The sequence below is a fragment of the Anastrepha ludens genome, chromosome 6 (assembly GCF_028408465.1).
Source record: "Anastrepha ludens isolate Willacy chromosome 6, idAnaLude1.1, whole genome shotgun sequence".
Taxonomy (NCBI): domain Eukaryota; kingdom Metazoa; phylum Arthropoda; class Insecta; order Diptera; family Tephritidae; genus Anastrepha; species Anastrepha ludens.
The window spans coordinates 71,707,697-71,718,190 of NC_071502.1; the positions used below are offsets into that span (position 1 = coordinate 71,707,697).

Sequence of the window (10,494 nt, forward strand, 5' to 3'; positions counted from 1 at the left end):
GGCTCTACATACATGCGTACATATGCGCAGATATGAGTACTTATGTGTATATTTTTATATGCCAACGTTCATATGCATCTAACTGATTCTCTGTAACCGGCGTGCCAAACAAGTGATATGTTTACGATTGCTTACATAACATCTGAAAATTTGGTTGTTTCGCCTGAAAATTAACCATTTTATGGCTGTCGTTTTCTTCATTTAATAGCTTGTCAGGATTTTCATATTTTTTCTAATTTTGTTGAGGGAGGTACGCGGTTCAACCGAAAGGGCTTATGGTGCTCAAAGGGTTAATTGTTTTCATCTTACGTTATTCTATTTATATTTTTTTAACAGGTTTAACAGCTGTCAAAAGCATGCTCTTAAGTCATAAAATTACAAATATTTGCGAACAACTCGAAAGATTTACAAATAAAAATCCACATGCACGTAGATGTGTAAAATTTTGCATATCGCAGAATATGTAACCACACACAGAAATGCACATCTTCCAAGTATGCACTACTCCCTTGCAGTTGTTGTGTAAGTTACAGCCCTGTACTAAAATATTGCTCACGTTCGTAACTCGACGACTAAATCTACGTATGTACATAAAGAAATATAAATGTATTTCTATTTGATTCTAAAATTTTTGCACCATGAATATTTATTGTCAGAAGCTGAAAAGCAATAAGGCGCTTGCATTTTTAATATTAAAAAAAAACTAAAACTAAGTGCACGAAATCCTACTAGAAAATAAAACTATATGTTTGGCCAGCCCCGCCGAATATTTTTGCCATGAAAAAGTTTCTCATGAAAAACAGTTGGCATTGAGGGGCGGCGTGAAACTGTTGGCCCCTTAATTTTTAGGGCAACATCAAGACACATGCAAAACATTGAGGACGAGACGCGGTCAAATACTTAATTAACGTCATATCTACACCTGTGTTTAAAGTAATAGATAGTATAAAAGTGTAATGCTCCCAAACTTGTATAAAACTCACAAAAATTTAGCAAATTTAAGAAAATTCTCATCAAAATTTGTAACTTGTTTTGTTTTTTAGGTATAAAAAGTGAAAGCTTGAAGTCGCTCCAAAATCGCGTTGATTCTCTGCATTTTTTTTTGTTTTTTGCGAACGATGTTAGAATTTTCTTCCATATAAAGCACATGTTCCGAAGTTCTTCACATGGAAGAAAAGCTCATAAATAGTAAAAATTCATTAATATGTGGCAGCTTCATAATATTGCAAGGGAAAATATAAATTACAGATATCAAAGTGAAAGTAGAGGAGTGAAACATTGCAGACAATTTCTGAAAACCGGCTTTAATATTTTCGTCCGTTTTAACAGGCAACTTATATAGATAAATATGCTTTTTAGTTTTAATAACCTATATTTAATATCCTTAAAAGATGAACTATTTCATGAATGTTTAATAGGATTGCCAAAACTAAGTAGTTACATAAATTTCTTTCAATATTTATTTATTTCAATTTCATCAATTAGAGTGCATCTCAAATAGACTACCAAAAAGTAAAAAATCATAACAACTTACAATACAAATATGTATGTATAAATAATATATATATGTACAAAGATGGACTAAAATGCACAAAAATTTAGCAGTTTAAAAAATGCAACACCACACTTACATAGTTTAGACTTAAAGCTCTCACGAAAATTTGAGATTACATTTAAATTTTTACAGACTTGGTTAGTCTGCCTCATTAACTAAGAAATTGGTTTTGGAATAAAGTACATGAATCATGTCGCCGAATCTAAGATGGCGAGCAGGACAATTGCATAGAATTAGCTCAATCAAGAAGTGATAATATCAATTATAGCTCGTAATCCCTAGTAAACATAACTTTACGTCTACTGAAAGACATTCCAAGCATTGTGAGGCAAACAATAAGCATCGCCCATGCCCATCTTAAAGTTTAATGCAGTCAAACACATTTTCTATGCGACTGCATATCTTCAGCTCATCCGCGTACATTAGACAACATGAAGTTACGAAAACGTCCGGAATATCATTGACAAATATCAAGAAAAGTATCGGCCGCAGCTACCTCTGGCTACACCCGAAATGAATCTAATCGGCTTTTATTCAATATTATTTATGAGTTTAGTCAAACGAAAAAAAAGAGTTTACTCAAAATGTACAATTATACATACATTTACCTACCGGTATAACTCCTTAGTCACTGATTAAAAATTTATTTAAACTCCAAAATCGGAAAAAGCGTAGAAAAACGTCTTAAGCAAGAACTAATTTTCGTCATTTCACAATTGGTCTGAAACTATTCAAGCTATTATCGAGTGTATCGAAATTACCAGCTATCGGAAAGACAACGAGTTAGTTCACTAGCTTTTACCAACTTAATTCTATAAGTAAATCTAACAAAATATATAAAATTTTTTAAGTGAACGATGGGCGACCCCTATAGATATTTCACTTAGCTCATTTTGGTGATCGCGACATTTACGCTTAGAGAGATATCAGCAATTTCGACATAAAAAGTTAAAGGGATTTGTGTAATAAGCATTCGAAAATTTATAGTATTGGATTGTGCATTCTAAAAGAGTATTGAAATATTTTAAACACTTTTTTATAAATTTTTATTAAAAGATCACAGATTTTTTCGTAAATTTTAGTGAGAGTAGCAGTTCTCAATTTATTTTAATAGGCGATTGTCACTTTACGACTGCTGAAAGATATAGGTATACTGACATTTAACAGCGTCGAAAGGCATTAGCACCACCCATGCCCATCTTGAATTCTAATGCAGCCAGACAAATTTGCTATGCGACTGTATATCTTCAGGTCATTCGCGTAATTGGATTACGTAAGGTTACGAATATATTCTATATTTGTTTTTAATATTTCTAAGATTTGTGCATGCATTTTATTTTTTATTATAAAATATTTTACTGGGTGATGTTTAATTTAAATGAGCTTCGACTTATTTAAAATTATTCGCGTTTGATTATATGGAAAGCTTTACAAGGCTTAATATGAGTACAAGAAGTGAAGCCATTTAACCATCGGCAGCACTACCTCCGCACGTTAACGCACTAGGGTATTGTGGGAGGTCGAGTACATATAAATCAGGTAATAAATAATAACAGAAAAGGTAATAATACTAGTTTGGGAAAAAATAAATCCACTATTTTTACACAAATGGTTTAAAATGTTTTGTGGTCGATCTTTAGCTGTTGGGCGATGCCACGACTGTGATTTTATCAACATTCACAAATTTAGTGGCCTGACTTGTAGTCGCCTTTATCAAAGAAAAAACTGTAAAGTGTACCGAATTTTCTCTTTGTTGACTTCCATTGTTAACACCCTGTAACTCACAATTGAATGGAACAAACAAAAAAACAGCAAAATAATTTTCTTAGTGTGAAACGTCACCTTGACAACGAGCATAAACTTTAAATATCAAGATATATTTCGTAAGATATCGATCACTACTGCCATCGACCTAAAAAATAGTGGAGTTTTTCCTCCATTGAAAATCTTATTGTTAATATAGACAGGTGTAATATTTTTTGGAAGCAAAAAAAAAAAGAAATCGAAATCGAAATCGGTATAACTGGAGCTTTCAAAAAAGTAAAAAAGTTATATGCGGAAAGGTATCGCAAACTTATTATAACCTAGCCTTTCTAATTGGCGTCAACTTGGGCAGAAAGAAACAACTGGCGCGAATTTTCGGAGCTGTCCGCCCAAAATTGTTCAGGCGTTTAAAATGCTTCTTATATCACATTCATTTTCAATCTATTAGATCCCATGCTATATATATAATTCTTCAATTCTTCAAAAATCAATTATATACAATTTTATACAAAATAATTAAAAGAATTTATTTGGCAGATTGTTTTTTTTACATTTACATTCAGCAGATGCGAATTTCATACAATGCTTTTAAAATTGCATATTAATCTGTTTTGTGCTCGTTTCTTGACTTTTTTGTTTGTTTTTTTTTTGGTTTTTGCTTTATAGTTTTGATATTTCGCATTTGGATATTCTGCGATTTAAATATCTAATATTCAGCTATAATTTTATATACAAAAGTAAAATCAAAAATTTCCAGTGCATAAATATTAGAATAAATATTTATTCGCCAGTCATCATTTCCATGAATTCTGAAAAGAAAGAAAGAAAATGTTAGAAAATGATTATAATAATTTATACTACATACATATGTATATTTTTAGCAAAGAATTATATTAAATGGGATAAAATGGATTATCTTATAAGCAAAGAATGGATGTATGTACGGATATGCACATAGCTATACACATAAATTTACCTATACATATATACACTCTCTTCTTTACACCTAAATAAATATATTTTGAGAAGCAGCTCCCCTCCCACACAAGCGCCCGGGACTCTCGCATACTTCGTAGGAATATTTATTTGCGTGTATCCGATTCCACACATGCATACATACAAACACTTATAAATATACAAATGTAGGCGTGTATTTGCTTTGGCTCAATAAGAATTTTGGAAGCATAAAAAAAATTTTTAATTTACTCATACATACATAATCACTCTCGGAAAAAAATTATTGCTCTTGATTTTATTGCCCATTTTACCTTTTCATTTATGCAAGATCAGGCATTTACGGAAAAAGCACATGTTTTTTATTCTTTTTGTTTTTTGGTTTAAATATTCAAAACTATTTATAGTAGAATTATGAATCCAGTTGCTTTCATAAACATTGTATTGGCTGACAAATATCAGGCCAGTCCATAAGTTCGTGCGTTTTTTAAAGGTGGTTTTAAAATTAATAAAAAAGATGTTTAAAGTATTTATTAATCAATAATTTATTTTCCTTCACTATTTACAATGCCTTCCCAACGTTTAGGCAAATTTTTAACTCCCATTCAATTCTCATTTAATTTAACTTATGTTTTTACTGACTTTATTGGAATGTATGCACTTTGTTTTAACAACCTATACACTTTTTTACAGCTATTTGTAAACACTCGTCGTCAATTTCTTACTAACTATGGTCGGGAAATAATAATTGTCGTTTTCACTCAAACTTTTACTAGTAATCGTAATAGTAAATGCATAAAATTCTAGAAAATTTACGTACATTGGACATTATTCTTGAAAATTAAGAAATGCGCATACATACATACCTACATCTACAAACATTTATGAATGCCAATAAAGCGATTATAGCGCTCACACTTTAAAAATTTCACAAAATTCCTTGAAAGAAAAATTTGAAGCGAACTTAGCACTGCCCACCTGCACAGTGGGTGTACAAATTCTTATTTTCCTTACGGAGCTGGTAGCATCTGCCTCTGCAGATACATACTAATGTGAGGTCAAATACTTTAATCAAACACCAGTTATCTCCTAATTTACATATTTATTTATGAATATTCCATATTGGTCCTGCTGAATGGCAATAAGAAAGCAACAAAGTAAGTTATGTCTTAGCTATGTGAGCAGGCAAGATATCATTTCAAATATTTTCTGATAAAAGCACCGAATGAATGCCTTTTATTTTAATTTAATGTGTAGTTGGACCAAAATGGCTAGAAATGCTAATTAGCACGTAGTGCTGGAGCTATTATAAAAAGTACATACCTATGAAACTAGAATTCGCTACAATAGGGCACCAGCTCTAAATGTGTACATTTTCGTAATTCATCAACCTCTTATTTTTATGATTATGGCCGCTGCTAACAACATTTAACTAGTTTCAATATTAAACAATAATTTCTCACAAAAAAAGGTTAATACTTTTATTTTATGCTGATTCCAACAAGTTTTCCGTTTCAATATTCGTTAAGTGGAGTATTTGACTGTTGTAAGTTTCTAAAACCTGGTGAAGTTGTTACAATTCGTAATATTGTAACCACTGTCAGAGTTCACTATGGATGACATGTGTTCATGTTAAGCCACTTACTATCGAATAAAGACAGATCTTTAAACCAAGTATATACAAGGTGGCACAAAACTAATCATCCAATTTTCTTTTTAAATAATTTTTACTAAATAAAAAAAAAATATTTTGATTGATGGAAATATTTGCTTCGTTGCTTGTCTGTTTGTATACTGCAGCTGTCTAGTTCACGGTGTCAAATGTGATTGACATACGACTCCATTTGCAAAAGTTATAAATCTTCCGATAGGGTGATTAATTTTGTGCCACCTTATACCGATGAAACCGGAATTGAAATATATAAGTAAAATCAAAATGTTTTATTGATTTCGGCGTCTGCTAACAGCAGCCAGCTCACAAGATTACCATGCACCAGGTTTATACTTATGAAACCGGACTTTAAAGTGGCAGCGAAGCCACTACCTTCGTAAATATGAAAAATTATGAATTAGTAAAATCACTGATCTGGCTATAGAACAACAAGTGTTCGCAGTTTACTCGACAAGTATAAAGCCGGAATTCATTAAGTACCTCTACTTTTTACCATTCTTGAGTATCAAAAGAAAAAATGTTTCTTAGAAATTCCGGTTTCACTGGCTTTCGGTAATTTGAAGATTTTTGTTCCAACAGTTGGTCGAAAAAATGTGTATATCATTGAAAAATTTACTAATTCAACTACTAATCGAAAACTCATACCTGCTGCGCCATGATTTTTTGAAGCAAAGAAAGTTATAAATTTCGGAAAATCTAAAGAAATTTTAATTGTTTTAATTATTTAAATATTTTTCTTATTTATTTAAATATATTGGCTTATATTATTTATTATATATTGGCTTAAACAATTAAAAATATGTTTGCTCGAGACCACACTTCCAGCATTCAATAACCACAACAGCTCAATTGCTTTCTACGTCAATTTAAAAATATTTATCAAATGTCAAAAGTATTGACACAAAATGGTTGGCTAAGTTTCAAAGCTGGCGGAATGCCAAAAAAATTTGAAAACAATATTTCAAGCATCCAATATTTCAGCTATCCTCCACAGAGGTATTTCGAACAAATACATATGTGGCTCCAAGATTTTGAAAACAAAACAAATATAAAACTATTGACAATTAGTTAAATATTTTCTGAAACTCTTGCTCAAAATATAACGACAGCAAAACAAATTGCTTTTGACACGATTTTCAGATATTTATGTATAAATTTAAAATAATTCTGGCATGCAACTGCTTATAGAATTACACTGAAATTTTGTTCAATTAGTCGTAGAAATATACGGGATACAACAGTACTGGTAATATCTTTACTCAATTGTAAACAATGGCATGTAAACAATGACACAGCAGTCTGGAATAATAAACTATTTCTAACTTTAAATTTACCCTATCTCTTCGTTAATTTGTTTAACCAATAGACCGAGCTTTACTATTCCTAACTCTGAACTATCATTGAACTCTTCTCATTTTCTCATCTAGCCATTAGACTAGAATTTACTAACCGAGCTATTTTCGTTTTTTTTTTAATTTGCCGACGAAATAAATTTTTCTAGTTCCGAAACTATGAAAAGTTTGGAGTAAAAATCCACTGTTTGTTCAGACTCTTCCAATAATGGGGATACCGGTAAGCAACTGTTCTTTACTTAAATTGCCTAAAAAATGTTCACTTTACTTTAATTCACTTTATACCTAACTACAAACTTTAAAGGGTAAATTAGCTATTCTTTCATATCGGCTGGCGAGTTTAGCAAACTTTTGAGAGAACGAAGATGGGTGAATCGGCACGATAAAGAGAACTGTAATGTTAGAGGTTAGTTGTCAAAAGCACCCTTCCACAGATAACCTAAAGCTTTATGGTAGGATGGTCGCACGAATACAACTTCTATAAAAACTGCTTGCCAAAAAAAAATTAGGTTCAGCTTGTTGACAGAGATGTCTTCATTGTAAGTAGCAGCCGTGCTGCGTTGAAAGCACTACACTCGCATAAGTTTTACTTTTCACAAACAAAAAATTGATTTCATATAAATTAACGCTCTAACACTCAGGCAAAGAACTTTACCCAAAGAAAGGAATACCACATGAGTAGCTCAATGTAAACATAACAGAGCTATGCGTGTTTTACGCATTCGTGATGGGCACCAAAAATTAATTTAACTTTTTCACTTGTTAATAATGATTCCATAAAATGTTTTTGATCATTACTTTATACACAGAGCCGTCGGAGTAAATCCTGAAAATATATAGGGAGGCCTGGCTCAGTGACATAAGTCCCAAAACTGCTGATAAAACGGCTTATTTTCAATATATTGGCGTTACTCAATTGAAAGTATTTTGCGGTAGTAGGTGCTGGTAAAATAGTGCAGACGTTTCGCGCCAGAAAAAAATCCAAAAAATAATTGAGTGGCATAGTTACAAAACCCACTCTGTCAATTTGGTTCAGGTTTCAATAAGACTCCGCATATGCTGCATATACACAGACTTTACTCCACAGCAACATTTTCCAACCACCGACCGCCAGATTTGTGGCGAATCTCCAAGCCGAACAGCAATACCCTCAATTACTTCAAGTAGGGCACAGTTGAAGCAAAGTCTAATGCAAAGTCTCATAACTTTAAGCACGCTCTGGACAGGTAATAACTCCAAGATGGGTCAAGGAGAGTTGAGTCTTGCATGTAGGCGTTTCAAGTCCCAGCTAATGTTTATTACATCGAATATTTTCCAACTATGGCATGTGTTGTCTTAAGTTGCTTGATATGTGCATTTGCATGCCTAGAACCTCACTTATTACCTTAATATCTAAGTTAATAAACTTACCATCGAAATCCACGGTTCCGGAACCATCAGAATCGATTTCCTCAATCATGATGTCCAATTCCTCATTGGTCAGCTGGTCATCCAGTTCGCGTAGGATTTCACGTAAGCAAGAGGTTGGAATGTAGCCATTGCCCTGTTTGTCATACAAACGGAAGGCTTCACGCAGTTCCTTTTGCATGGCTTCATCATCCTCCTCAACAATGAATTTGGCAGCGAGTTGGACGAATTCTTCGAATTCCAAACGGCCTGATTCTGTGATTGGATTGAGTAGAAAAAAATAAATTTAGAATCATAAAAAAAATCTGTATAGTAAATGCTTTCATTCACAACTCACTGTCTTCATCAACCTCTTCGATCAGTTCTTCCAAGATCTTCTTGTCGAAGGGCTGACCCATAAGACGGAGAATATCAGCAACCATTTCAGTTGAGATGCTGCCGCATTTTTGATGATCGAAACTGTTGAAGGCCTTTTGCAACACGGCAATTTGCTCGGGAGTCAGATCCTCATCCTGTGGAAGGATAACAAATGCATTTAATTATTACACTCAAACACTTTTCATCACCTATTTTAAAACATTTGACCACTTAACCAAACTATCTATTTATTAGCCAGCGTACCATGATGTTTAGCTAGAAATTCTGTGTTGCTGCTCGGACCAAATTCGAAAACAGAATGATTGCAACGGCAGTCGCGATTTTACATGGAAATCATGCTGATATTTACAAAAAATAATTATTTTTACTTTTGCTCTCATTTTCAAATTATATTCTTATTCTTTTTATAGAATTTTATAATTGTTTATGAATTTCACACGGTTGCTCACATCACGCATAAATGCAACATACCAATACAAGCAAACAGCTTTTTCTTCACGCTTGGATTCTATTATAGAAAAAATTCAATTCTTTTCTAATTTATTATTTTTACTTATTCTAATTAATTAATAAATTAAGTAATAAAAAATTATTTTTTTCTTTTCCACTCACAATTAATGTATTATCCATTTTCGCCGTGTGGTTGTTGTTAAGCAATTTGGAGGTGAAAGTATGAAGATGGTTTTTTGTTTTTAGTTTTGTGATTTGCTTGTTAAAACTAACTTATTTGATACCTCGCAGGCGTGCAGTTGGCCTCTTCAGCGTACGATGCTGAACTGAAATTAGTTCAACAAATTAGTTTTGACTACAAAAAGTTTGAAAAACATCCAAATCGTTTAATATAAACGGAGCCAACAACAAAGCAACTGCTCTATATGTAGACATGTATGCACGCGTTCGGAAAACACTTTGAGGGCTAACATTTGGAAACGCATAATTTTGCTGATAAAGCACACTTCTACCTCACTCCGCCGCTGGCTGGATGGCTGTTGAGTGACAACAATGATTGACAAAAACACCCACACTCTCGACGAAAAGAGGCACACGTACATGCACACAATTGCATGTAGAGGATCCACACACATATATATGTATGTACAGGTCTGCGTATCATAGAATTTCTGAAATTACAACAACAATAACAACAGATCTAATTTAAGTGGTAGCTTTCAGCGGTTTACAGGAAATAGACCAATGAAATCCGCAATCACAACAACTAAAACAAGTAGCATATGGCACAAAAACTAAAAACAACAAAAGACAAATAAAACCCGCATTAGTACGAGTATCACCCGCATACAAATGTGTGTATATACACAAAAAAATAAAAATTGTTTCCCAGCCTCACACATTGTTGCTGTGTTTTTGTGAAAAGCACTGTAAAGTCGATGAATTCTTCGTTGTATTCGTTT

At 32.7% G+C, this 10,494-nt stretch overlaps 1 protein-coding gene across 2 annotated transcripts; it reads right to left on the bottom strand.

Annotated features, from left to right (window-relative positions):
• Positions 1 to 3,820: 3,820 nt before the first annotated feature.
• LOC128867886 (troponin C-like) lies at positions 3,821 to 9,846 on the bottom strand. Of its 2 annotated transcripts, none has more exons than XM_054109462.1 (4): positions 9,695 to 9,846; positions 9,042 to 9,216; positions 8,708 to 8,959; positions 3,821 to 4,128 (listed from the first exon to the last, which is right to left on the bottom strand). In XM_054109462.1, exons 1-4 carry the CDS (start codon positions 9,710 to 9,712, stop codon positions 4,100 to 4,102), a joined length of 474 nt encoding a protein of 157 aa, XP_053965437.1. In that variant the 5' UTR covers positions 9,713 to 9,846; the 3' UTR covers positions 3,821 to 4,099. The 2 variants fall into 2 exon arrangements, with proteins under 2 accessions (XP_053965437.1, XP_053965439.1); XM_054109464.1 differs by lacking the exon at positions 9,695 to 9,846 and adding an exon at positions 9,326 to 9,435.
• Positions 9,847 to 10,494: the final 648 nt, after the last annotated feature.

Coding starts and splice junctions, on each gene's coding strand:
- LOC128867886 (XM_054109462.1), bottom strand. Junction 8,960..9,041: donor CGAAGAGGTTGATGAAGACA/GTGAGTTGTGAA, acceptor ATCCAATCACAG/AATCAGGCCGTTTGGAATTC. Junction 4,129..8,707: donor CGGAACCGTGGATTTCGATG/GTAAGTTTATTA, acceptor CTTTCTTTTCAG/AATTCATGGAAATGATGACT.